Below are 27,594 nucleotides of genomic sequence, written 5' to 3' on the forward strand. Positions count from 1 at the left end.
GAGCCGGGCAGCCTAGTGCAGGGGTCATCAACTACATTTGTACAGGGGCCAGCTTTTCTCTTGACAGACACTGTGGGGGCCGGACTTTAAAATATGCTTGCACATAAGCCTGACAGCAGCTGTCAAGCATGATGTAAAGAAGTTGGTGTCAGACCGGGAAAAAAAACAACTTCTCCCATTAACCTTATGAGAATATTTCAGCCTTGTGATTTTATGTTTGTTGTTTAATTGCCCGATATGATTTATATTCTGGGGGCTGGATGGAAAGCTTTGGGGTCCTGATGTGGCCCGTCTGCTGCCAGTTGATGATCAATGGCCTAGTGGTTATGTGGCGCGCGCCCCATGTACAGAGGCTACAGTCTTCGTCTCAGCAGCCATGGGTTCGATTCCAACCTCGGCCCTTTGCTGCATGTCCTCCCCCACTCTCTCCTCCCAACTTATCTTGTCTGCCTTCAGCTGTCCTGTCCAATGAAAGACATTAAAAAGTGAATGTGATGATAAGAGGGGCTGCGGTCGAGGGTGAGACAAGTCTTTGTCCTTCATGCTGCACCATGTCCTCAAAAATCGCCTCGATTCATTCGTCTCAAAGACATAATCAAAAATACTATTTTTCTGTATCGTTGAGTAAATAAACACACACAGGGAGAAAGAGAATCCTCAAAATAGTTCTCATTTATTTTCCACATCAGAAAGAACCCAGCATGAAACATATAAATAATAAAAGTAGGATTCACACATTTCAATAAATAAATACCTCTTCATTGTCGTTCACTGTTGGTGTCCTGCACCTGACATAATTACTTCCTGTTTAGATTTGATGCAAATTGCAAATTATTTGAATTTTTTTATCAGTAACAAAAGAATGAACTGCTGTATAAAATCCTGTTATGAGACCTTACTGTATCGTCAAAGGTTTATAAATATTCATAATTACTTACAGATTACACATGAGTACATATGCAAAAAAAACATTGCCACATCTGGCCCTTGGGTTTAAAATTTAACCAACTAAGGAGGTTAAAGGACAGCGGGACACTGGACCAAACTACCTGCCTGACTATGTCAAATGTTGCCAAATGTAGCCCTCATGAGCTACTCAAACAAAAGGCTGCTGTGATGTAACATGGAGTCCATTACCAACCACAAGGACTCCACGAAAACCACTTCTAGAAAACTGTATCCCAAAGTTGTAAAGTATTAAATGTTTTCATGTTCATCAGCAGATAACATCAACTCTTTGGAGTCGCTTTGACTCGACTGTACTGTGAGTCATTCTGTGGCCTCACTGATGTCAAACAAGGTGTAAAGTGTGAGTTCTCCCAATTTGCAGTCACACATGAGCGAGTTTTCGTAACAAACTTACAGTGCCTCTTGAGTTTGCATATATATATATATAAATCAGAGTCAGTGTCTTAGTCTTGTTTTGCCCTTTCTGCTATATTATTCTTTACTGGGCTGACGGGCACGTTGGGCTGTAAAACCCGCAGGGGGTCATCAAAAGACGTGATGGTCTCTTTGGACACAGCTCCAGTTTGGTCCTGTTCAGGCTGCCTGTGATCTGTGTCCCTGTGATCCTTTGCTGAATGTGAAGGATTCTGTAATGGAGCTGAGGGATTCACCTCCCCACTCCTCCTCCGTCTCTTAGCTGAGCTACCCCGGATCCTCTGCACCAGGGATGACGGAGGTTCATGTGGCTCCTGGTGAGAAACTGGCAGCTCGGCTGCTTTGAGCTGGAGCAGTCGATCCCCACTTGTAGAGTAAAAGACGTCACGGTGATTCTCCAAATCTAACCAAATGCGCTGAAAGAGACATTCTTCTCCCTCCCTCTGTCTCTGTAAGGAAGAACAAAGTAAGAAAATATGAAACGTTTAATATTTTCAGCCCTCAAACATCACAGCTTTAAATTTGTTTCATTGAATAAATGACTCACAGAGTTGTACAGCTCTCCCTCTCCGTCCATGCAGATGAAACGCTTTCTTCTCAAATCAAATATTGACACAAAGTTGCTGGTATCTGTTCGTAGCGGCAGTATGACTGCAAGAAAAACAAGATCGAACATGTCATCAGCAGTTCTACATTAGAAACATATTGTGTAAGTGGAGTTTAAAAGCTGGTTGGACATTTGCACAAGTGGCTGCAAGAAATCACTTTTGTTTGTTTGTATAGATGATGTGCAAAATCATTTCCAACATATCAGTCCAAACATAGATATACATTTAAAATGTATTTCCAGCTTTGATTTCTGTGTAGGAATACATTCCTCCAGGTGTTGTTGTTTTTTCCTGAACATTTTAGCAAATCATTTTATTACCTTCTAAAAAAACAAACTTAGATTAAGAATAAAATTGTACAATTATTTATCCAAAGGTCGCAATTTCTTCATTCAAACGATCTCAAATTAGACTGATTGTGTGTGTGTGTTTGTGTATATTACGGCGCTCACCCAGAAAGGCTCTGTGGATGCCTTTTCTCTTTGATCCACTCAGCTCCACCGCGAAGGGCCTCGTACCAGCAGGTGCCTCTGCATGATCTCCTGTGTTGAAGCTGCTCGGCTGATGTTGTGAAAGCCGCTCTGGATCCCGGAGCCTCGGAGCACAATCCACCACGACAGACACAGCAATGAGCATGAGTAGGAAGGAAGCCGGTTGCATGATCAATTGGGGATACCGTGCTTTGGGCAGCTACTGGAGGAGGAGAAATTCCAGCAGGTCTATTTAAACAGGAGGTCGATAAACCTGGCTTACTCATTTACCACAATGACTCAAAGCCAGCCTGTTTTTCTGAGCTCGTTCAGGTGGAACTCCTGCATGCACTCACTGGCAAAACATTATTTACCAGTATTTAAATTCTTTAAAAAAATTCATGACTGTACCTTTGATTTCAGAGACTGCAGCAGAGAGGATGAGGAGAGAGAGGAAGGGATGGAGATAGTGCTTGAACTTTTCTCATTAACGACACAGAAGAAGAAAATGAAGTCAGGTAGGGCCGAAAGGTTTCTAAACATTTGATTGTATTTCATTTGTTGAAGCCAGACTTTGACTACTCAGTACGGTCAGAGTAACATCGATTTATTTTAGATTTAAGCTGCATAGAAGGAGGAATCTAATTGAACCTATTCAGTGTTAAAAATAACTCTCCTGCTCGCTAACCGAAGGCCACAATCAGTCATGAAACCCTCCCAGCTTCATTGGGTGACATTGTGTGATGACTCAACCGAGAAGAAGGACACATACTTTGTTTATTAACCAACTGTGCATAATTTCGCCCTTTCTCCCTTCCGCTTACGTAATGGACTGTTGAAGGAATAGCTTTCATCCCTCTTTTTTTGTTTTCCATTCAATTTAAAACGTTCCGGTGCTCTCAATGAGCTGGTGCAGGAACAAAATCAGCAGACTGAGGAGGAAGACAGGCCTGCACACTCGCTCAAATGCCACACAAAGTTAAGTTTTAATTAACCACAATCACACTCAGAGAAACTGGTCGGACAATGTGGAAAAACTACATGATATGGAGATACAATTTAAGACTACTACTACTAAGTAGCCATTACAAGTTTCCAATTCCCTGAATGAATGAATGAAAAACTCAATAACTCAAAAAACATTTAATCAAGTCAAGTTGTTCTCTGGGTTCACAGTATTCAGTCCAACAGACGACCTGTTCAACTCCAGTGTCACTTTCCTGGAAGCATTCGATTCTTCTTGCTACATAACTACTAAACCAGCTCCGACCCCAGCAGTGCTTTCATCAAACAGGAACACTGCAAAAACTCAAATCTTAGCAAGTCCAATTATAAAGTCAAAATATCTCGTTAAGCTAATTATGAGCCGTATTCACCTGACAAGCTAACATCTACATCGTATTTCAAGATATCAGATTTAAAATGAGAGCATGAATTGCTTGTAGTAAGAACAAATTAAATGAGATGTTCTATTTTCACGACGAGTACATCTCACATATCTTAACTTGTTGCAAGAAATTCAGGCCTTTATTTTCATGCTCACATCTTGAGATAAGATTTATAGCTGCATTTTTCCGGTAACAGTGGCTTAAAGTAAGTGTGGAAATGTATTTATTTTTATTTATTTTTCAATATTTTATTTGTAGTTTTTATCTTTTGTGCATAATACAAATAATACAAGGACATACAGGAACTCAAACAAACAAACACGGCTCAGACATGTACATTAAAAAATTGGTAAAGTGAAAAGTAAACAGAAATTTCTTTGCATAGCTGCCAGTCACTCAGCAAACCCAAATAGGCTGTGTATTAAGTCTCTCAAGAAGAGGTCCGTGGTGGTAACAAGATGAGTTTTCAACCCACATCAGCTTTGTCCAAATGGGCAAGAAATGGGTCCCAGATTGCCAAGAATTTCTTAATCGACCTTGTCCTCAGGAACCTGAGTTTTTCCATTCGTATGGCTGACATAATTTCAGAGATCCATTTTTGAAAGGAAGGTGGGGAAGATGACTTCCACTTTGTCAGAATGAGTCTCTTAGCGATAATCATCCCCAGTGCTAAGGAGCATTGCAGGCGTGAGGGAAGACTTTCAGATAACTGTGAGCAGCCAAAGATTGCAACTTCAGCATCTGGATTAAAGAGTTTGTTATAGGCCTTAGAGTACCAGTCAAATATTTTGGACCAAAATCCAGTGAGCAAAGGACAGGACCAGAAGGCATGAGTCAATGTGTCCTCTGAAACTTTGCACCTGTCACACAATGGGGAAACAGAAGAATAGAATCGATGCAACCTGTGTTTAGAATAGTGAAGTCGGTGGACCACCTTAAATTGAATCAGCTGGTGTCTACTGTTCACAGAGCAAGAATGTATCATAGACAGACTCTTATCCCACAAAACCTCTGACAGAGCAATGCCCAATTCCTCTGTCCAAGCCTCCCGGATATTTACGGTATGGGCTGAGATACAACTGTCAAACAAACACACAAACTTAGAGATGAGATGTGATGTCTGGAGTCTGGAGGGTTTTTCAGGAAATCAAAAAATGTTTTCTGCTGGGAGGGTCTCAAAATCATGAATTTTGGATCAAACATAGTGTCTCATTTGCAGATAGCTAAAAAAGTGTGACTAGGGCAGATAAAATTTCTCTCTCAGCTGATTGAATGAAGCAAAGTGTCCATCTATGTAGAGGTCTGCGACGTTTACCAAACCCCTCTCCCTCCAGACATGATAGGTTTTATCTAACTGTGGAGGCAAAAAAGAGTGGTTAAAACAGATTGGTGTCTGCACAGAGGTCTCCAGTAGATCTAAAAAGCTCCTGATCTGGTTTAAGATTCTGATAGAGTGCTTAATAACAAAGCTTAGAGCCTTTAAGGACTCAGGCTTCTCTAGCTTGGAAAATAGCATGGCTGGCAAGAAAGAGCTGCCAACCAAGGCAGCCTCCATGTCAAGCCACAAGGGGACATCGGTGGCCAAACCGCCCGGCTTACTGTGCCAAAACATCAAGGCCCTGGCATTGGCAGCCCAGTAGTAGTGCCTGAATACCGGTAGGCCCAGCCCGCCCACAGACTTGGGTTTTTGCAGGTGCGCCTTTGAGATTCTGATTTTTGTAGTTCCAAATGTAAGACAAAATTACAAAGTCTTAACTCTTTAAAAAAAGCTGATGTGAGAAAAATCAGGAGGTTCTGGCAAAGGTAAAGGAATCTGGGAAGGGAAATCGTTTTAATTGCATTTATACGCCCCAACATAGATAATGGTAAGGTTTTCCATTTTTCAATGTTTTTTTTAAGTTTAGAGACAAATTCAGAATAGTTTAGTTTAAACATTAATTTGGGGTTTTTAGGTATTATCAAGCTGAGATATGAGAGGTGGTCTCTGACTATTTTGAACGGGACATTTTCAAGGAAACCAGGGGAGTACACATCTGAGAGAGGCATAAAATCACTTTTTGTCCAGTTGATTGTGTAACCGGAAAGCCTGCCAAAAGAAGTGATCACGTCCAAAAGTAAGGGAACAGATTTTTCAGAATGTTGCAAGCACAATATTACGTCATCGGCATACAGGCCGAGGAGGGATTCTACACCTCCCACCTCCAGTCCCTCAATGACTGGGTGACCTCTTATTTTTAGAGCAAGAGGCTTCAGGCTTTGCGATGGCAAAGAGAGCTGGCGAAAGGGGGCAGCCTTACTGAACAGATCGATGTAAAGGGAAAGTGACAGACTTATCTCCATTAGTTAAAATGGAACACGTCGGATTGGCATAAATCAACTTTACCCAAGATATAAACGTTTCACCAAACCCAAATCTAGACAATGATCCGAACATGTAAGGCCACTCGACCTGGTCAAAGGTCTTGTGCGCGTCAAGGGACAGGATGGCCGCTCCACCAACCCCGCTGTGGTCAGCGTACATGGTATTAAGGAGGCGCCTGACATTAGAGAAGGAGAACTTGCCTGGGATGAATCCTGTTTGATCAGGATGGATGATAGAGGACAGGTGCTTGTTTAGCCGGTTTGCTAGCATTTTGGCGATTACCTTCCTGTCAAAGTTCTGAAGTGCAATCGGTCTATAACTGGCCGGGTCCGTCTCTTCCCTGCCCTTCTTCAGAATGAGAGATATTAGCCTCATAAAGCGTTTGTGGCAAAGTATTGTCTTCCTTTGAGTTAGCTATCATTCTAAGAAGGAATGGGGAAAGTAAGTCACTGAAAGCTTTATAAAATTCATCCCCGAAGCCATCAGGCCCAGCTGCCTTGCACGAAGGAAGGGATTTTATGGCTGAAGTAATTTCTTCTAGTGTGAAGTCAGAGTCAATTTCATCCCTGGCATTATCACTTAGCAAAGGCATAGTTATAAAATCAAAAAAGTAACTGAGGTCAGAGTGAATCACATTTTGTTTAGAAGAATACAGTTCGCTGTAAAATTCTTGAAAACAGTTGTTTATTTCTTTGGGATCAGTAAGCAGGGTGCCCGCCTTGGATTTGATATTTTTTGCCGTCGACGCTTGGGTGCCTCTGAGCTGCTGTGCCAGGAGTCTCTCAGGTTTGTCCCCAAGTTCAAATTGTTTCTGTCTTAACTTCAGGAGAAGGTTGTGTATTTGACAATCTAGGGAGCTATTGAACTCATATTTAAGCTTCAATATCTCCCTGTAATCATCCGAAGACTTAGAAGCCTGGTATGCTGTCTCTAAGGCAGGGAGAGTGTTCTCAATCTCTGATAGTCGCCTCACTTTCTCTTTCTTAGCAGCAGATTCATATGAAATGATATCCCCGCGAATAACAACTTTCAACGTCTCCCATTATGTGGAGTCTGACACTTCACTATTATCATTCGTTTCTATGAAATGGTTTAATCTCACAGTAATGTGTTTTATGAATTTATCATCACTGAGTAGGATGGGATTAAAACGCCAAGAGTATGACGGCTTCGGTAAAGATAGGTTTAAGGACATTGGCAGGGCGCTATGGACAGATATTAGTATGTTGTGATATTTCGAATTTTCAACACAGGAAATCAAATGAGAATCAATTAAAAAATAGATATTCTGCTGTAAGATTTGTGAACGTGGTAATAGTATGAATATTCTTTATCGGTGGGATGTTGAACTCTCCAGATGCCCACTAAGTTTCTGGACCTGAGAAGGTTGTTAAAAACCTGCACCGATGTAATTTTAGGAGGGGGACACGTGGACAGTCTATCCAAACAGGGATCTAAATAACAGTTTAAATCACCACCAATTATAATATTTGAATTGCTGATGTCGGGTTGCAGGTCAAACATTTTCTTAAAAAAATTAGGTTCATCCGTGTTTGGACCGTAGATATTAAGGAAGGTTAGTGGGAATGAGTTAATAGTACCAGAGACCATTACATACCTGCCACAGGGGTCAGTAACCAAGGAAGTGAGTTGAAATGGAATATTTTTCCTAAAGAGTATGGCCACCCCACGGGCATGGGAGGTAAACGTTGATTGATAAACCTGTGAGATCCAGCTGCACCTCAGTCTTCGCTGTTCAGTTGCCTTAATATGTGTTTCCTGCAAGAGAATAACATCTGCAGACAGAGATTTGAGATGCCTAAAGACTTTTTCTCTCTTGACAGTGTGGCCAAGTCCCCTAACGTTCCATGAGACTATTGAAATATTTCTACCTCCCTGTGTTCCACCAGGAGATCTCTGCATGAGAAGATAAAAGACAAACTATAAAATCTGAAGACTGACACAATAAACACTGTAAGGTTACTGGCAGTATTGCGTGAGCACAGCATAGGGAAACAAGCAGTACAAACATGTCTGAGCCAAGAAAAACAAAAAACAAAGAACAAATAACCCCCTCACCCCCCACCTTTTGTGTCTCCCTGAACCTGACACGTGAAATCCCGTTTCTATCAGAGAAGGAGTTGCCGGACATAAATCTACAATACCTCAATGTCCCCTCCCCGTGACAAGCTTATAAAGAACAGTATTATCCAGAACCACATAATAAGAGAAAATAAAGGTGGAAGTGAGTCGCACCAACAACGGAATCTTTTTTTTTTTAAAGATTTATTTTGGGCTTTTCGTGCCTTTAATGCAGAGAGAGGACAGTGGATAGAGTCGGAAACCAGGGAGAGAGCGGGGAATGACATGCGGAAAGGGGCCATGGGTGGAAGTGAACCCGGGCCTACCGCTCGAGACGAGAGTCTCAATACATGGACGCGCGCCCTAACCATTGCGCCACCAACGCACCCCAACAATGGAATCTTAGCAGACAGTTAAACAACAGCTGCGGATCACTGCAGCAACAAGTGTACAAGGCATTAACAGATTCCAACGCAGTGTGTATTACAGTTCATTTAGAATGTAGTTCTCTCACCTTGCCCACACACATGACCAGTCATGTTAAACTGAAAAATTGTATTGTGTGGAGTATATTACTACTCCCCCTCACGTGCGTCATTCCATTCCACGAAACGCTTCGCCTCTTTCGGATCATCGAAGACCTTGGGTGCTTCACCATCTCGCTGGTAGATATGGAGTCTTGAAGGCACGGCGTTGAGTCATCAGCTCGGTGGTATAATCCGGGAAGATCAAGATTTTGCTACCTTTGTACTCCATGAACTGTTGTCTGCCCTGACGCAGGATCAGCTCTTTCACTTAGAAGTGATGGATGCGGGCTAGTATGGTACGCGGTTTGGCGCCCGTGGCTGGTGCCGGTTGGAGAGAGCGGTGCGCCTGGTCCACTTTTACCAGTTGTGGAAAATGCTCCTCCCCGAGCAGCTTTGGGATCAGTCTGGAAACAAACTCAGTCGGGTTACCTTCCTCTGCGCCCTCCTTTACACCGACAATCTTAATGTTGTGCCTCTGGGAGCGGGCTTCTATAGTCCAGCACCTTGGTTTGGGGTTGGCTGCTATGTTTCGTTAGCTCTGAGTACTTAGCTTCTAGCTTCTGCACACATACGTCAAGGTCGCTGTTTGCTAGCTCTTGGTTAGCCACACGTGTCTGCAGGGCAGCTTGCGAGGCCACAAGCGACTGGAAGCTAGTTTCAAACGCGTCAAAGCGCTCATTAATGCCACGCAGAACCGACTCAGACATCTCCTTACATAATTCCCTGCACATGGCAAATGTTTTGTCGGGTGGTCCTTCCAGCGCAGCGGGGGGATCACCTTGATGGCCGCTGCTGGCGCCAGCACTAACGGTAGGTCCAACAGTCTGGCTATCTTTAGTTTTGCTTCTGCTGGAAAGACTTGGCTTTGACATTTTTAAACAGTGTCGGTCTTGCGCTTAGGTAGAAAAGGTTGAATCGTCTCGTGGGACTTTGAACGATTATTTGTGGTCAAATTATAGATTTGTTTAGGTCGCGGAGAGGAGCACTGACAAAACACGTCTACACCATAAGCATGTGCACTAGCGCCCCCCCGTGGAAATTTATTTCTGACTGAAAATAAGACAAATAGACTTGCTGAGATTTGAGTTTTTTTGCAGTGTATCTCTCAGCAGTCTCTGAGTAAAACTTCCTTCATCGCTCTTGTCTTCCTCCTCCTCCCCCGAGGAGCGTACAGTACATCAGCTTGCACACACAATGCCCTGTTATTCCTGACTCGTGGTAAATTTAACTGATACCATCTCTTCTGTCGCTTTGGCAGAAACAGAACATGACAGGAGCGTGCTCAGTTTGACACATGGGCGCGCACTAATACACACACAAACACACACACAAACACACACACACTTCCTGAACAGACGCTACACATTCGTCTCTGCTACTAGACATGAGCTGGAGCTTAAAGGGCACGTGAACCTACACTCACAGACATTTTTGTCAGTGTGTTACAGTAATGTAAGAAAGGGTATGAGGTAAAATATGATAACATACATCTGTATTTATACCCACGTCTCACCACATTGGCCTGACCCGTGTTTCTGCTACTAAACACAAATGTGCAGGTCGGAAACCAGAAAAATAAAAAACAATGAGCTCTAACCCACCTTCCAACAGGAAGTAAACTTTGATCAGAAGAACTAGAATCATTCATGTCTTCGTTGCACATTCAGGACTAATATTACTGTATCCTGCAGGTGCAAACCTCCCTAAAACACCATGACAAAAGTCTTTGAGATGGATGAGAAAACACGGCTGCTACAGGCGACAGGAAGACCCCCCCATCTTCAACCTTGGCACGAAAGTGGCTCAGATGAGTCGGACATCAATCCCAGGGCCCTGCACCGTCTGTCCAGTCTGACATTTACTGGCGAGGGGGCACACTGGTCAGATGCTCAGGTATTTTACCCTACATTTCTCACATCCTTGTCAAGTTAAACAAACAACCAGTGCCACATGCAGAGTCCCATATAAGTCCTCTGAACATGGTTACTGTCTTCCTCCCTGCTTGCTCTTTGTCCCTCACCACAGCATCGTCTCCATAGTGGAAAGATATACAGTACACAAAGGAAGAGTGTGAGCAGCTGTTGAATTCAAGTATGTTGTTCTGCAAACACAACCAGCCTATATGAACATTGCTAACATCACCCTCTGGTTCAATGCTCTCTGCAACATTTTTACACTGTCGCTCAAGGACCAATCTGAAAAATGCATAAATGGCTTTTAAAATCTGGGATCAATAGGCCTCACCATCTATACGACAGACACACTGAGTCACGGGAAGTATTGTTCAAAAGTCATATCATCATGATCTCAAAAGCAGTTTCACTTCTCTCTCTGTTTTAAATGAATTCAGCAGACTGACCGTGAATCTTCTCCTCATTAAAAGCAACTCTAACTTCAATCCTTTCTTTACAAACATGTTACTCTAAGTGCCAAAAATCAGCCAGCAAACCAACCTCAAACAGCTCCCAATAGATTTAGAAAAAATAAATTAGATAGATTAGAGCGAGTGCTCAACAACAAAATATTAACACTGTAGAACAGTGCAATCGATTGCATCATCTCAATTTGAATAAAGGGGGGTTAAACACACGACGGACAGAATGCAGAGGACATTTTGCTTCATAGTGTCAGGTCTATAATATTCTGTTTACAGAGACCCCTCTAAAAATCACAACAGGTTTTTCAAAATCAGAGGCTCTGAAACCAAGCAGTTCCCCATTCATTCATAAATTAAACGTTTGGCCATAAACATACAGTACACACTCATGATCCGGCTAGAAAATTAGAGAAAATAAAAACTGGGATTGTCAAAGCTCCCTTAGATAAAATGGGCAGGGGGGTGGAAGGGGGGATGAGTGCTGACTCTAAATCTAGCTTTCAATTTTAACAAGAGGCTCCACTGGGTTCTGTGCAGCATAGAGTCTCAAGTACTTAATTTATCTAATTATGGAAAGAAAATAAAGTAGAGAAACCTCTGGCCCTCTAGGAATTGGGCTAAAGCCCCCCGGGGGGCGCTGTCAGAGGGAGTGATGACTTGCGTTTCATTCCTATTTCTGACTCGAGCACCACGTTTCTCACATGCGAGGGGAAGGGGGTCGCAAGAAGGAATTCAAGGCACCGCCACCTCATGACAACGCAAGAAAATCCAGCGCCATATTTGCAAGTCCGATGTGTTCTTGGGCAAAACATTTAACTCCAAGTTGCTCCTGCTGCTTCGTTCGTGGCGTATGAGCCTGTATGAATGGGATTAGCAGCCTCTACTGTCAATGTGTGAATGTGTAGGAGTGACCTGTGGGGTCATCAGTGATAGTCTGTGTCCATCTGTTCAAGGTGGAGCGTCATGACAAAGCAAACATGTGACTTCAAAACATCCAGTCAAAAACTTTTTTTTTTTGTTTTTTTTACAAAAGTCTTTTATTATCATCTCAGGAATACAGTTGACTGCTGTGCACAGCACATACGTACAAAAATAAAAGGAAAACCATTTGTAATATAGTATTTTACTTAGTCGTCATCATATTTTTCAGAAACAAATGATTGGAGAAGTCTGTTGTTTCAAACTAATTTACAATCATTTCAATAATCGAAACTAAGGCAGAAGGTGAGGTATATGTTAAAAAAGAGGAGAGGGACTCAGAGGAAGCACTCTCCCCTCAGTGCAGGAATAGAAAACTGAGAGAGAAACACAAAGGCTGCCGGCGCGCGCACACACACACACACACACACACACACACACACACACACACACACACACACACACACACACACACACACACACACACACACATCAACATCTGATCCCAGATCCTCCCACAGACCTCCTATTTCCCTGTGAACCAACACATTTTAAAACCAGCTGAACAGGCATGATAAATAATCCAGACACTGGATCTGTAATCAAAGGGGGTAACACACACACACGCACACACACACTCCATTTAGAATTCAGTATGCATAATCAAGGAATTTAGGGGGTCAGGATGAATATTTAATAGCCTTGCTTTCTATCAGTTACCTTTTCTGCCTTCAAGCCATTACAAGTTTCCAATTCCCTGAATGAATGAATGAATAACTCAATAACTCAAAAAACATTTAATCAAGTCAAGTTGTTCTCTGGGTTCACAGTATTCAGTCCAACAGACCACCTGTTCAACTCCAGTGTCACTTTCCTGGAAGCATTCGATTCTTCTTGCTACATAACTACTAAACCAGCTCCGACCCCAGCAGTGCTTTCATCAAACAGGAACACTGCAAAAACTCAAATCTTAGCAAGTCCAATTATAAAGTCAAAATATCTCGTTAAGCTAATTATGAGCCGTATTCACCTGACAAGCTAACATCTACATCGTATTTCAAGATATCAGATTTAAAATGAGAGCATGAATTGCTTGTAGTAAGAACAAATTAAATGAGATGTTCTATTTTCACGACGAGTACATCTCACATATCTTAACTTGTTGCAAGAAATTCAGGCCTTTATTTTGATGTTCACATCTTGAGATAAGATTTATATCTGCATTTTTCCGGTAACAGTGGCTTAAAGTAAGTGTGGAAATTTATTTCTGACTGAAAATAAGACAAATAGACTTGCTGAGATTTTAGTTTTTTTGCAGTGTATCTCTCAGCAGTCTCTGAGTAAAACTTCCTTCATCGCTCTTGTCTTCCTCCTCCTCCCCCGAGGAGCGTACAGTACATCAGCTTGCACACACAATGCCCTGTTATTCCTGACTCGTGGTAAATTTAACTGATACCATCTCTTCTGTCGCTTTGGCAGAAACAGAACATGACAGGAGCGTGCTCAGTTTGACACATGGGCGCGCACTAATACACACACAAACACACACACAAACACACACACACTTCCTGAACAGACGCTACACATTCGTCTCTGCTACTAGACATGAGCTGGAGCTTAAAGGGCACGTGAACCTACACTCACAGACATTTTTGTCAGTGTGTTACAGTAATGTAAGAAAGGGTATGAGGTAAAATATGATAACATACATCTGTATTTATACCCACGTCTCACCACATTGGCCTGACCCGTGTTTCTGCTACTAAACACAAATGTGCAGGTCGGAAACCAGAAAAATAAAAAACAATGAGCTCTAACACACCTTCCAACAGGAAGTAAACTTTGATCAGAAGAACTAGAATCATTCATGTCTTCGTTGCACATTCAGGACTAATATTACTGTATCCTGCAGGTGCAAACCTCCCTAAAACACCATGACAAAAGTCTTTGAGATGGATGAGAAAACACGGCTGCTACAGGCGACAGGAAGACCCCCCATCTTCAACCTTGGCACAAAAGTGGCTCAGATGAGTCGGACATCAATCCCAGGGCCCTGCACCGTCTGTCCAGTCTGACATTTACTGGCGAGGGGGCACACTGGTCAGATGCTCAGGTATTTTACCCTACATTTCTCACATCCTTGTCAAGTTAAACAAACAACCAGTGCCACATGCAGAGTCCCATATAAGTCCTCTGAACATGGTTACTGTCTTCCTCCCTGCTTGCTCTTTGTCCCTCACCACAGCATCGTCTCCATAGTGGAAAGATATACAGTACACAAAGGAAGAGTGTGAGCAGCTGTTGAATTCAAGTATGTTGTTCTGCAAACACAACCAGCCTATATGAACATTGCTAACATCACCCTCTGGTTCAATGCTCTCTGCAACATTTTTACACTGTCGCTCAAGGACCAATCTGAAAAATGCATAAATGGCTTTTAAAATCTGGGATCAATAGGCCTCACCATCTATACGACAGACACACTGAGTCACGGGAAGTATTGTTCAAAAGTCATATCATCATGATCTCAAAAGCAGTTTCACTTCTCTCTCTGTTTTAAATGAATTCAGCAGACTGACCGTGAATCTTCTCCTCATTAAAAGCAACTCTAACTTCAATCCTTTCTTTACAAACATGTTACTCTAAGTGCCAAAAATCAGCCAGCAAACCAACCTCAAACAGCTCCCAATAGATTTAGAAAAAATAAATTAGATAGATTAGAGCGAGTGCTCAACAACAAAATATTAACACTGTAGAACAGTGCAATCGATTGCATCATCTCAATTTGAATAAAGGGGGGTTAAACACACGACGGACAGAATGCAGAGGACATTTTGCTTCATAGTGTCAGGTCTATAATATTCTGTTTACAGAGACCCCTCTAAAAATCACAACAGGTTTTTCAAAATCAGAGGCTCTGAAACCAAGCAGTTCCCCATTCATTCATAAATTAAACGTTTGGCCATAAACATACAGTACACACTCATGATCCGGCTAGAAAATTAGAGAAAATAAAAACTGGGATTGTCAAAGCTCCCTTAGATAAAATGGGCAGGGGGGTGGAAGGGGGGATGAGTGCTGACTCTAAATCTAGCTTTCAATTTTAACAAGAGGCTCCACTGGGTTCTGTGCAGCATAGAGTCTCAAGTACTTAATTTATCTAATTATGGAAAGAAAATAAAGTAGAGAAACCTCTGGCCCTCTAGGAATTGGGCTAAAGCCCCCCGGGGGGCGCTGTCAGAGGGAGTGATGACTTGCGTTTCATTCCTATTTCTGACTCGAGCACCACGTTTCTCACATGCGAGGGGAAGGGGGTCGCAAGAAGGAATTCAAGGCACCGCCACCTCATGACAACGCAAGAAAATCCAGCGCCATATTTGCAAGTGCTCTAGTTGCCCTGACAGGGACAGAGACAATCGAACATAGAGGATGGGAAATGTCCTTCATGGATGACAACAAAAACATTTTTCAGTAAACAGGCATTCCTCTCTGTAGAAATTTCATGCACACATTTCTCTTTTTTTCTGCTTCCTCTTCTTCTCAGGATATGGTGCTTTGAGGTAATAACGTATCCTTTTCATTTCCAAAAAAAGGATGAACCACTGACAGGCCAAGCAAGGCTCAACCAGTTCCAGCAAGCACCCATAAAAACTGAGGGGATAATTGACATCGCTCCATCCCCTTCATATCACAAAATGATGAAAATCATAAAAGCAGCAAAGAATGGCATTTCCATCATTTCTAATACAAAGTAAGCTACCCAAATATACATATAAAGTTAGAATAAATACTATCAGATATAGTGGTATTTCTTTCTTTTACAGTCCATTTTGTATTTTGTGTTTGTACGTATGTATACGGTATTTAGGTTACCTGGGAAATAATCCACATGTGCAAATAAGTTTGTCATTGCCAGTTTTTTTTTCGCTCATCATATTCGGGGTAAGAAGTGCGTCACAGTCATGGCAGTGGTGGCCTTGTTGCCCTTCTTCACGCGGCCATGCTTGCTGAGTGCTATGTAGGAGCCTCTGTAAACCAGAGACTCGTAGGCGTTGTAGTTGTTTGGGAGCAAGCTCTCCTTGAACTTACACTCGTCATGGAAGACTGTCTGCAGAAGACAAAGACACAGAGAGTGTGCATTTTAATGGACAACTCAGGGAAAAAGACAGTTTGTGGTTTGAAGCTATAAAGGCAGAACATAAAAATATAAATCTATATTTAGATAACAAACAGCGCTGGGAACAATGCATTTATATTTTGACAGTTTTAATATCCATGCAGCACCAACTCCTCTTAAAGGTATATTGACTTTGCTGCTTGTGTAATAAAACAAAGCACAACAAGTCAAATCAGCCGTCAGATCAGCTGATATTTCACACACTAAAATAATTTATGGTAGCTCTCAAGGGCAAACCTTCGGCCAGGCCCAGAAATTGTACACAAGTAGAAAAGGGGGCGGCAAAAGCAGAAACACAAATAAACACAATATTTTAAAATATTTAAAAAGAAAAATCTTCAGAAAGCCTAAAACACACAGTAAATACATGATCAATGGTATGTTAAAAACATGAACATAATCAGTCTTGAATTTTCATTGCTAAACTTAGTATTAGACTGGTGATGAAAATGAGGGAGACCACAGACATGAGGACAGTTTCAGCTAAATGCTAATATTCTAATTCTCTGAAAGCACACACTAGACAACTCGGCCAGACCGGGAGACCACACACCTGACGTCGTCAGCTGGCTGTCCTGCTGTGTTTTTCGTTACAATAGGGATGAGATCCTGGCTGAGAAGATAGATTATGTGCAGCTTTTTTAAATTTGCAGCGCAAGCTGAGGGTAAGTTGTCAGATCAGGTTGGTGATGTTTTCCAAGTCTGACTGCTCTCATTGGCTGCTTAGAGTATTCTGTCGGAGTTAGTCTGACCAGGAATCGTAAATATCAAACATGTTGTCTGATGTTTATGATTCCAGATAAGGGAGGCTTTGACTCGATCAGGACCAGTAAAATAATCGTAGTGACACCACACTCTTGAGGATTTTTGGACAAAAAATTGCGCTCCTTGACCATAGTGGACCCAAACTCAGACCTAAAATCCTCTAGTGTGTGGCCATCTTTAGCTGCTACTGCTAATATTCCAGATACTTTTACCATTATTACTGACATTGTAGCTTTAAATCTATCTTATTTATTGTTGTTGCTCTGTTTGTCTCTCTCCTTCTTCCTGCATCTCCCTCTATCCCACTTTTCAAGCTCAGCACGGTCTCAGCAGATGTCTGTTCATCATGAGTCTGGTTCTGCTCGAGGTTTCTGCCTCTTAAAGGATGTTTTTCCTCTCCACTGTTACTTTGCTAAATGTTGCTTAGTGCTCATGATGGATCAATGTCGGGTCTTAACTACAAAGAGTAAGGTCTTTTATCTGCTCTTTTAGCAAAGTGTCTTGAGATAACATTTGTTATGAAACTGAATCGGTAATAATAATATATAAATAATAATAATAATAATAATAATATAAATAATAATAATAAAAAAGGTGGATTTATTGATTTTGGCCTGTAGGGGGGCCCTAAGTGGATCTGTTTTTCGGTAACATATGGTATGGAGATCATGATTTACAAGGGGGTTGAAGGCCAGCAGAAGGACAGGGTTGTAAGGACACAGGGGGAAAATACCCACTCAGGACCATCAGAGGTCAGTTTTACATTGGAAAAAGTAGGCTTATCCCTGCCCAGGCCTCAGCCAGGAGATGGGCACTACTCCTGGAATGCATCATAATTGATCGATCTGATAGACAAACAAACATTTTGAAAGTTGTCTTTCTCCTCTTGAGGACAGCAACATTACGATGTCATTTCAGCAAACTTACGACCCGTTTCTTGCAAGTCAATCAAGAATATTTTCTCTTGTGGGTTCATACTGCTTTTGTAAACCAAAGTGAAGCCTCTGTGTAACTATTTACAGTTCAGCTGAGACTCACTAGAAGCAGATGAACAGGTGCTCCTCCACTGGATGTCATGAAGCAAGAAATGATGGTGCTTCTTCTGAAATCATCTGGTGGGGAGAATTTCACTTCCCTTTTGATCTGATCACAGAGTGGCTTATAAAGGGGCTTTTAGGCTGTAAACTATGCAGTGCACAGAAGCTATAGACAGCCTTGGCTGTGATGCGTCTACAGAGGCGCTGCTTGTCAACAGGCAAGGCAGGCAACTGCTTGGGGCCCCAGACCAGTAGGGGGCCCCTGAGGGCCGCAAATCGACAGCAGCGGCCCAAAATGCGCAGTAGGAAACCTTGCTAAGGGGGCCCCATTTAAAAGCATTCACTCTCGTTGCCTTGAAAAGCGTTGCATGCATTATTGCTGTGAAAACCAGAATTTCTCAATGGAAGTCAACCAAGAAAAATAAAGAGGAATTATCCGTCTACAGGTGAGAAAAATGAAACAGGAAAACTTCGGGCAAGCGTCGGGACAATGACAGAGATTATGGTGATAAATGTGGGTTGAAGGGCCCCCAATTATTTTTTGCCTGGGGCCCCAACAGACTCTAGAATCGTAACCGCTGGCTACACCAGAACATCCGAAAAGTTTCTCTGTGATATCATCGTCAGCTGATTACTGATGGCTTCTAAAATGTCTTACTAGCCAATGTCTGACATTATCTGTTGCCAAGCTCGGCTTTTTTTTAACTATAATGCGTTGTTTTTTTATATTTGCACTATTTCTGATGTTGAATAATTTAATTTCTGAACTTAAGGAACACTTTTAATTATATTCAAAAAAAAGTAAAACAATTTGTATGAAGTCCAAAAATGTATATCTCTGTAAATTTCTTTGACCATACATTAAAGCAAAAAGAGTCAAAATAATACAAACGCTGTGAGGTAGGAGTATGACACTGATCACTGACGTACCTTTTAATTAAAACCCCTCATTCTGAAACTCAGAGCAGTTTCTACCTTTGCAGAGAAAACGGGACTGCTCCGTCACTCAGTACTGACAGGTCAGGACTCGTACAGTGTACACTACTCTCCATCAGAGGCCATGTGGCCTAATTCAATCTCTTATCACATCTTCAGCCTGCTCACGAGCTAACACTTCGTCACTCGTGACCAGATAACTGACTCACATTCTGTCTGTCAAGTGAGTTTGCTCCAGCGAGCAAACCGGCAGTAATGTGTCAGCAGGGCTCTACTCAACACGATGTGTGCGTCCCCACCTCCAGCATTTCTATATTAGTAGAGCTGTAGAGGCCAATAATTACAGATTGTAAAGTTAATCCTCAGTAATATTAAAACATCTTTTCTGTGTGCTGTCGATGAGGTTTAATTGTCCCTCCAGTTTCTTAGTCCTTGGAGTTAGAAACCCTTAATATAAAAAATAATTTGAAAGAGCATCCATGCATTAAGATTCAATACGAGAGCTGATGTTTGAATAAACTATAATGTAAACACATTCAGTAGAGTGTTTCAAGCATGTGCAATAACAAATCAATGATCATAGCATGAGGTAACTTGACTGGTATGTTTTTACATTTTTGTATTCACTGATTGGTAAACTTCTCTTTATCTAACCTTCCACTAGAGTCTTAAAAAGTGCCAGCAGAGATCAGTAGCAGATCACTAAACATTCAGTCGAGGGTTAACGATGATACAACTATTGCTGCTGTCATTTTGTCAAACATTTCATTTGTGTTAATCAAAAGATTTCAATCATGATTCTTTAGAGGTTGCTGTGTTGACCGAGACTGGCAGCAAACAGACATGTTTTTCAGTATGAGACATACGTTTGTACACAAAGGTGCTTTATGACCATTCTGTAAGAATGCAAAGTTTTCATTTTGCCGGTCAACATGCTCATTGAGGATTCACCGATAACATAAAATACAAACTGTAAACGAGGCTGTGAATGTAGTTATCACCCTTAAATGATGCCTGATACATTTACAAGCATGTTTCAGTTCTGAGAAGACGTTTAAAAATTCCTCCTATTCCAGTCTTTGCCTTTGGAGGCTGAAGCTGGGAGGAGCTGCAGGCTGAGGGATCTGTGATGCTGCTCCTCGGTTTCAGCAAAATACAAGCTTTGCCGTTAAAATCGATTGGCAGCTCTGCTGACAGGTTCCTCTGCGTCAGGGGGTTTCCCCTCCTCCTCTCTCACACACACACACACACACACACACACACACACACACACACACACACACACACACACACACACACACACACACACACACACATTAGAGGCGTCAGGACTCAACCCTGCATCTGTTAGCCTCATCATTATTTACCCATATAGGCCATCAGGCCTGGCACACTTGCTTTAAATAGATCTTTATACATTCCTGATGAAATTAAAATATATGGATTTCACACCGCATAATGAGCACCCCGCCTGCTGGAGTCCCATCCTGAAATACATCACTATATCAGTGATGCAAGCGCGTCATATTTCCAGGATCCCTTTAAGCAACATTGCTGGACAATAAATGAAATACAGTGCATACCTACCGTTCCGTATAACCTTCCTCTGCTGTTCATTGCGACAAACAGCTCACTCTTCACCCCGTATAGGCTCACCACCCCTCTCTCCACCGTGGAGATCTCTATTAGACCTGAACCAAGACAAAAAGAGGCAACATTAGAGTAAATATCCAGCCGACCATCCCGGCTGCTTCGGTGTTTTATCGCGGTGTCTGTAGCATTGTGCTCTCCCTGCGTATATGGGTGTAACCTTGCAGATTGCTGCGCAGTATGCCGAGCCTTTGTTCTGCATCTTTTCCCCCCTATCTTCCATTCGCATCCTGGCGCGTGCCAATCAATTAAGCGCATTCTGCTTTTTGCAATAATAATTGCGGTAATTGCATTGACGTGCACGGCTATTGGTCTCTGGACCGCCCTCACAGAGCTGCGTAAAAATAAGTTGTGTCTAAAAGCGTCCATACATTCATGTCATGGTTGAGGGTGAGAGGAGGGAGAGGGAGGGAGGGGGGTGTTCAGCACTGATGGAGACTTATTTTGAATAGATGTGTCTTTGCTGTGAAAGAAAGTCAATTCTCCCTGAGAGGGGGGATGACATATGACCATGCAGATGAATAGAGGGGATGACTAGCCTGCCCATCATAGATCCATGCTCACTGACTCTGCCTCTTTTTTATGTCTATTGCATTACATGGGTGAAGGAATAACTCACTGTACTGGTTTTCATTATGTGCACCGTTTATCCTGCCGTCGGGGAGGATCTGAAGGTGAAACCCGATGCCCACGTTGCAGTAGAGCCTCCGCACTCTTTTGATGCCCAGCAGATATTCACTCTCCCAGTTCTGCTCCGGTTTCTCTCCGGAGATCCCCAGCACAGAGCGAGAGAAGAGGGTCTCCCATCTTTTCTCCAGTAAAGTTGCATTCGTCCTGCCGCTCGGTAAGGGGTACGCTGACACGATCCCCAGCAGAAAGCCCAGGAGAACCACCGCGGTCAGCGTCCAGTGCGGCGTGCCGGCCTCGCAGGACATACTGACGAGGAGCCTTTGCGCAACGGCCATCCGGTTTACCTTTCGGGCCACGTGGTCCAATTTAATGACCCTAAAAATACCGCTCTTCTTGTTTTGCTTCCTTCGGCATGCTGGCTGAGGGTTATTTTTGGAGCGCGGATCAGGGCTTTGGGCATGAAACGCAAGCCCCGGTGCAGAGGAGGAGAGGAGACGGGAGAGTGCGCGGCAGAGCTGGAGGTGATGGTGGTGGTGATGGTGATGTTGGTGGTGGTGATTACCATGTTTTGCTGCTCCTCCGCGCCTCTCTCTCTCTCTCTCTCTCTCTCACACACACACACACACACACACACACACACACACACACACACTCTCTCTCTTTTTCTCTCTCTCTTCCCCCTTTTTTTTGTCTCCTTCTCGGTAAGAGTTCGGAACAAATCCTCCACCACTCACCGAAAACCCTGCTTCAACCTTGCCAGGGCTATCGCATCCCTGGATGACATCATGCTGACTTCACCGCTGGGACAATACAAGGGTAGAGCGCGTGCTGACAGCAGGAAAAAAGAGCAAGTCTGTGGAGAGTTGAGGGGAATAGTCTGTACTGTCAGTGCTGCACTGAAAAGGGCAGAAAGCTTATTGGTGGCGTTCAGCGGCCGTGGGACGCGATGGGGCACTAGGCCTGCTCCCAAATTGGGTCGGTGGTCATATGTCTGTCAGGCCGCTTCCTTATTTAGAAGGAAGGTGTAAAAACAGGCCCACTTGTCACCGGAGAGCAATGACAGGGCTCTTATGGTCCCACTTCTTCTGCTGTGCCGCTCAAGAACTTTTCCCAGCAAATCTGCTTTCCTGGGCCTAAATGTCAGATCAGCTGGACCGGAGCGCCAGCAGGGTGCCGTAAGATCAAAGGTTCAAGCCCTCAGTGTCGGCCAGCATCCGCCCTGCTGACGTGTCCTTGAGCAAAACCCAGACTTCCCCTCAGTGTGGTTTGGTAACGGAGGCCCGGAGTGGCATTTTAAACAAGTATCATATTTTTACAAGTCCACCATAACGCGTGCATTTCTCACGGCGCAATCGTGAGAACTATGCGCAGCAAACTGGAGAGGCCTGGTCATGCAACGGCACACATTGTCAGCATGCCATTCCCTGCAACATGAAAGCCTATCATCTTTTCCATGTAATAGATAATGCCACCAGCAGCATGCCCATGCGTCAGCGGAGCCGGTTGCAGTTGCGCACCAGCAGTCTCTCTCCACGCATCAGTTCCTCAGAATATCCAAAGGATGGCACCATTTCCAAGTTCATTGTAACCACTTCAGCTCAGTCTGCAGTGTCTGGCCTCCAAACTGCATTGAGTTTTTCGGACGTTTCATACAGAAAAGTTACTTTAGAGAAGTAAATCAAAATCAGCTTCAGGTTAAATAATACCAAATAGTTACAGTGGTTACAGTATTGGGCGCTGCAGTGAGGGAGAACAGTGGGACTGATTAAGAGGAAGCCTGAAATGAATGTACAGTTTTTGTTTGGATTTGTTTCTCTCCAAGTCATCACTGTCATAGTAAAGGTAAAATACTGTAGGACAAATAAATGAAAATGATTCTTAACTCTGAGCAAAATAAGTAAAAGCCTTTGGAAGCTTTAACATGATTCTAATGCAAAAAGGTGCTTATATATTACATTATTTAAGTTAAGCTGCAATAGTTTATAAGGGTGTAACAAAGTCTTTGTAACAATAATAGAAGTCCTTAGCACCCCATATTGTCTAATTTCTAAATAATTACCAAAGATTGCAAGCAAACTCCGTCACACTGTCAAAGGTGCACTGATACGAAGCATTGCCAATATACTTTTACTTTTACTATTATTATATACTTATACCAATTTCAACAGCATGTTTTCTTCTCTTTCACGCCTCTCCTACAAAAAACACTTTTCTTTTTAAAGCTCCAGTACTTTTCAAAAGTGTCAATCATTAAAATGAGGGACCGTATCCTCGTTAATTTTGTGGTATCAAAAACAAGGAGGAACATTTGAATGGGTCATTTGTGTAATGGAGGCGTGGTTGCATTGTCACAGGTTTAACTGAGGCTGTTGTGGAGAGGCTTTTCATGGGGGTCCAGAAATCCCAGAGAGGTGGTTACACTTGCATATACATAAAAAGTGATCGACCCATGTTGTGGTGTTAAAGTCAGAATGTTGCGTTGTATTTAAAATCACCCCAGGACACGTCAGTAACAATGCAGTTCTTTAATTTGTATAAAATCTATTTGGTAACTGCATATTCATACACAAACTGATGGATTTAAAATGAAAAATACAACACAACTGTTTATTATGGATGAATGCATCTGTGGGAAAATGACAAAAACTTTAAGGATCAGTCATGTTGGGACACAACAGTTGTTGGTACATTGGCACTTTAGTATCTGATTAGGAGATTTGGTTGACAACGAAACAATCCGCCCAGTTAAAAGAAATCTGCATTTTTTTTTATATCTGCTCGGTTTAAAAATCAAACAGAGCAGTTATGTAAAACCCAAATAAAGCAGTATTGACTAAATGAAGAGGCTACTTAAACGCACAAGCTGCATCAGCATGGGAATCACACAGAATCTCAGTTGTGTTACAGAAATAAAGTTTTCAGCTGATGCAGAGTGTGCAACCACAAGGGGAAATCCTGACAACGTTCAGCTTTCTCATCTGATACGTATCGCTATCAGGCACGGACTCTGTGATGTAACCAAAAGCTACAGGATAAAAGTGGATTATGTTAAAATAAATTACAGTTTTCGATGATGCTTTTTACACCACATCTATACAAATAATTTATCTTATTCACAGAAACAGCCTTCACCCTCGCACCTGTGAAAGATGCCAAAGGGGCCGATAGTTTAATTCGAGCTATTCCGTAATAAAAGCGTAATAAATAAACACATATGTACAAAATTTGTTTTGAAAAATGTACAGGCACTTTTTTAAGCTATCTGCTCGACACTTTAAGGGGTTAAAAGGACAATTTAGTCGCTAGAGTGTTCCTCTTTTGCAGCAGTGTCAACATGACAAACAAATCCTCTGCTGAACACCTCGGGGAATAAGATCCATCAGGACTGTTTGTATCCACTGAACATCATTTATCCCCTCTCAGGGGGGGCTCAGACAACCTGGATACAAAACGCTCATATGAACTCCTGAACTGATTGAAAACGAGCCGCGTTGACACCGCCCGCCATTTTTATAAGAGTCCAACTGAAGGACGCACACAACACATAGCAAACATACAGCAACACATGAGCCACGTTAAAGTCAATACAGTTTATAATCTGCACAAACTCATTAAGGTTTATCAGCCCTGCATGTAAATATGAGTCATGCTTTTACTGTGCTCTACACGTTATGTATGCACACACACACTCTCTCTCTTTCTCACACACTCTCTTTCACACACACACACACACACTCTCTCTTTCTCACACTCTCTTTCACACACACACACACACACACACACACACACACACTCTCTCTCTTTTTCACACACACACACACACACTCTCAGATTGACCGTCCCATCACTATCAAGCTGAAGCCCACTCTCTTGCATCATTTGCAGTTACCAAATATTTGCAATAACTGCATGATTTTGTTTTGTTTTTGGTCTATCAGGAGCAGACTATACCCCCCCCCCCCCCCCCCCCCCACACACACACACACACACACACACGTTCACATACGTAGAGCATTACATATCTGGATGTTTGAGATTGTCATTTGAACATACAGTTAAACATGACGACTTAGGCAGCAGGGAGTGTATATCAGTGGCATAAGGACAACGGGCTAACCTGAGACCAGGGTCGTAGTCGGGAAGAGTGAGCACTTCAGCAGACAACTCTCGACTATCCAGACAGAGGACGCTTGATGACATTTACTCACTTCCAGTAGAACCCTTCATTTGTAGACCACCACAGGCAATGACCTCACCTCAATGGGTTGCATAAAATATTCCCATAGGGATAACCACTAACCATGTTTTAAAATATTTACAGTTAAACTGTTTTTGATTAATTGATGACACAAGATGACTGATGGGGGGGGGGGGGGACATGAAATGGGACCCAATGTCAGAGTACAACTGGATTTAAAGGGGTATGCATACAAAAAGGCGATGTAATACTTCTTTGTCTGTATGAACCGCTGAACCACACCCCCCCTGCGGCTCTGCAGGAGCTTTGTCAACACTGGGAAACTAACCCAGATGGTGTCATCATCTGGGTTATTTCATGTCACAAGATTGAGATTTAAAGGGGACATATTATGAAAAATCCACTTTCACAGTGTTGTTGAACATATATTTGGGTAACCTGAGTGTCTACTGACCCACAAAATGTGAAATAAACCCATCCAGTCCTTTCTTTGTTTGTGGTCTGCATGAGTCTTACAACACAGAGAAAAATGCTCTGTTTCAAATTTGCTCTCCTTGTGATGTCACAGTGGGATTCGGGAAATAAAAAATCCCCTCCCCTATCCTGGTATCTCCACCCATGGACTTCACCCCTAGCCTAGAACAAACATTTTGCTCAAGTCCACCATTTTTATTCTCACTACAGAGGAGTGATGTCTACCGGGAAAACTTGGGGGGGGGGGGTCTCATTGCATTTAAAGAGACACACACACCAAAACGGAGCGTTCTGAGAGAGCTGGTTTATACAGGGTCACAAACCTCCTCTGGTGCTTGATTCATGTTATATTTTGACCAAAGCTCAGCACAGACGTTTCATTTAGACCACAGGGGACTTTTTGAAAAGGAGGAAAAAGGGGATAATACAGTATGTCCTCTTTAAAATATCTCAAGGATCAAACGGAGGGCATGGAGTTTAAATTACATGGCACTTAAAGGGTGTTTAATTAAAAGATGACACTGAGTTGTATCATGGATCATTTAAGATTTAAGATAAAAGTTTGACCTCCTCTAAGAACTTAAAGAAAAATACAATTTTGATCTTTTTTTTAAGGTCTTCATGTCTCCTTATCTTACGGAGCTGCGGGAATAGGCAGAAATAATTGATTCACCTATCCATTCACACGTTAAGAAAGACAAGCCTGTCACACCGATGATGACCAGTGTTCAGATATGATTGTTGATGCTGCAGAGGAAGTAAAAAACAGACGTTACTTCTTTGCTTGAGTACAAACAGAGCGTACTTTGTGGATAGCTCAGGATAAGATCATTATATAAAGAACCCTCTAAATGTTAATGAGGTTGATGAGTTTTACAGTAAATCTGTTTTTGGTACCTGAGGAAAAAAAGAAATCCAACAGAAAGTTGTGAGAGATGATCACACACCACCCGCTTCAACACACACACACACACACCTCCCCAACGCAGAGCGTTCAGATCTGAAACACACGGATCTGGAACAAGGCATTCTGGAAACAGTATTGATTGATTATTTGTAATTCCATCTCTCACACATCTTATCCACTGAAGTCTCGGCTCCTGAGGAGGTCCTTTTGGTCGAAGATGATTTGTCTGGCCAAGTAGATGGCGACGGCCCCGAAGATGGCAGAGCAGGCGATATAGGCGGTGACGCTCTGAGCGAACTGAACGATCATGCCCATGAAGAGGGTGGGGAACACCTGAGAGAGCAGGAAGGTGCTGTCTAAAATGGCAAAGTCCAAACCCACGCCACGTTTCTCAAACCCAGACTCCGCCTCCTCCTGCTCAGTGACGCTGGGGCTGTGAGCGGGGCTGTGAGCAGAGCCGTTCGCGCTGAGCGGACTCGGGAGGTACTCGTAGCCGTTCTGGTTGAAGAAGGCTTGTCCGTAGGGAGTCCCTGTTTTGTTCTTCAGTCCATCCTCCCCTTCAGCTGGAGTCAAATACACTGAGTCCCGGTTGGCTGCAATCCCATTTTTAAGCGTGCTTTTGGTTTTGGTTTTTGGCATATAGACCTGGAACAAGATAGAACATAACAGTTAACCTCTATAACTGAATTTGTCAACACACTGTTT

General features: G+C 42.7%; 3 protein-coding genes and 1 long non-coding RNA gene across 7 annotated transcripts in view; 1 reads left to right on the forward strand and 3 right to left on the reverse strand.

The window, feature by feature from the left end:
* Window positions 1-1,340: 1,340 nt before the first annotated feature.
* Window positions 1,341-3,009, reverse strand: LOC109996797 (fibroblast growth factor 23-like). The gene is made up of 4 exons (XM_029280628.2): window positions 2,873-3,009; window positions 2,444-2,684; window positions 1,931-2,034; window positions 1,341-1,832 (listed from the first exon to the last, which is right to left on the reverse strand). Exons 2-4 carry the CDS (start codon window positions 2,649-2,651, stop codon window positions 1,413-1,415), a joined length of 732 nt encoding a protein of 243 aa, XP_029136461.1. The 5' UTR covers window positions 2,652-2,684; window positions 2,873-3,009; the 3' UTR covers window positions 1,341-1,412.
* LOC136179652 (uncharacterized) lies at window positions 1,778-12,607 on the forward strand. Of its 2 annotated transcripts, XR_010666630.1 has the most exons (3): window positions 1,778-2,794; window positions 2,885-2,979; window positions 10,512-12,607. It is a non-coding gene; the product is annotated as an uncharacterized lncRNA (long non-coding RNA). The 2 variants fall into 2 exon arrangements; XR_010666629.1 differs by lacking the exon at window positions 1,778-2,794 and having other exon boundaries at window positions 2,843-2,979.
* Window positions 2,873-21,645, reverse strand: LOC109996798 (fibroblast growth factor 6). 2 transcript variants are annotated; one of them, XR_010666628.1, is made up of 4 exons: window positions 21,300-21,645; window positions 20,618-20,721; window positions 15,989-16,223; window positions 2,873-2,939 (listed from the first exon to the last, which is right to left on the reverse strand). XR_010666628.1 is itself a non-coding variant. In XM_020651090.3 (3 exons), exons 1-3 carry the CDS (start codon window positions 21,643-21,645, stop codon window positions 16,047-16,049), a joined length of 627 nt encoding a protein of 208 aa, XP_020506746.1. In that variant the 3' UTR covers window positions 15,604-16,046. The 2 variants fall into 2 exon arrangements, 1 of the variants encoding a protein (XP_020506746.1); XM_020651090.3 differs by lacking the exon at window positions 2,873-2,939 and having other exon boundaries at window positions 15,604-16,223.
* A 2,175-nt stretch (window positions 21,646-23,820) lies between these two features.
* Window positions 23,821-27,594, reverse strand: part of zgc:77158 (solute carrier family 45 member 3) — a 44,435-nt gene continuing 40,661 nt past the window's right edge. For both annotated transcript variants that reach the window (XM_020651087.3, XM_029280627.2), the window contains exon 6: window positions 23,821-27,534. In XM_020651087.3, coding sequence (XP_020506743.1) covers window positions 27,061-27,534 — 474 coding nt within the window. In that variant the 3' untranslated portion in view covers window positions 23,821-27,060. The remainder of the gene's footprint in view (window positions 27,535-27,594) is intronic.

Source organism: Labrus bergylta, chromosome 7, assembly GCF_963930695.1.
Source record: "Labrus bergylta chromosome 7, fLabBer1.1, whole genome shotgun sequence".
Lineage (NCBI taxonomy): Eukaryota > Metazoa > Chordata > Actinopteri > Labriformes > Labridae > Labrus > Labrus bergylta.

Excerpts from the sequence above, each read along its gene's own strand:
- LOC109996798 (XM_020651090.3), bottom strand. The coding sequence starts at position 21,645 with ATGGCCGTTGCGCAAAGGCTCCTCGTCAGTATGTCCTGCGAGGCCGGC. Across the intron at positions 20,722-21,299 it reads ACATAATGAAAACCAGTACA|GTCTAATAGAGATCTCCACG; the intron begins GTGAGTTATTCC and ends GTCTTGGTTCAG. Across the intron at positions 16,224-20,617 it reads GAGGAAGGTTATACGGAACG|ACAGTCTTCCATGACGAGTG; the intron begins GTAGGTATGCAC and ends TGTCTTCTGCAG.
- LOC109996797 (XM_029280628.2), bottom strand. The coding sequence starts at position 2,651 with ATGCAACCGGCTTCCTTCCTACTCATGCTCATTGCTGTGTCTGTCGTG. Across the intron at positions 2,035-2,443 it reads CATCCACAGAGCCTTTCTGG|TCATACTGCCGCTACGAACA; the intron begins GTGAGCGCCGTA and ends TTTTTCTTGCAG. Across the intron at positions 1,833-1,930 it reads AGGGAGAGCTGTACAACTCT|AGACAGAGGGAGGGAGAAGA; the intron begins GTGAGTCATTTA and ends TCTTCCTTACAG.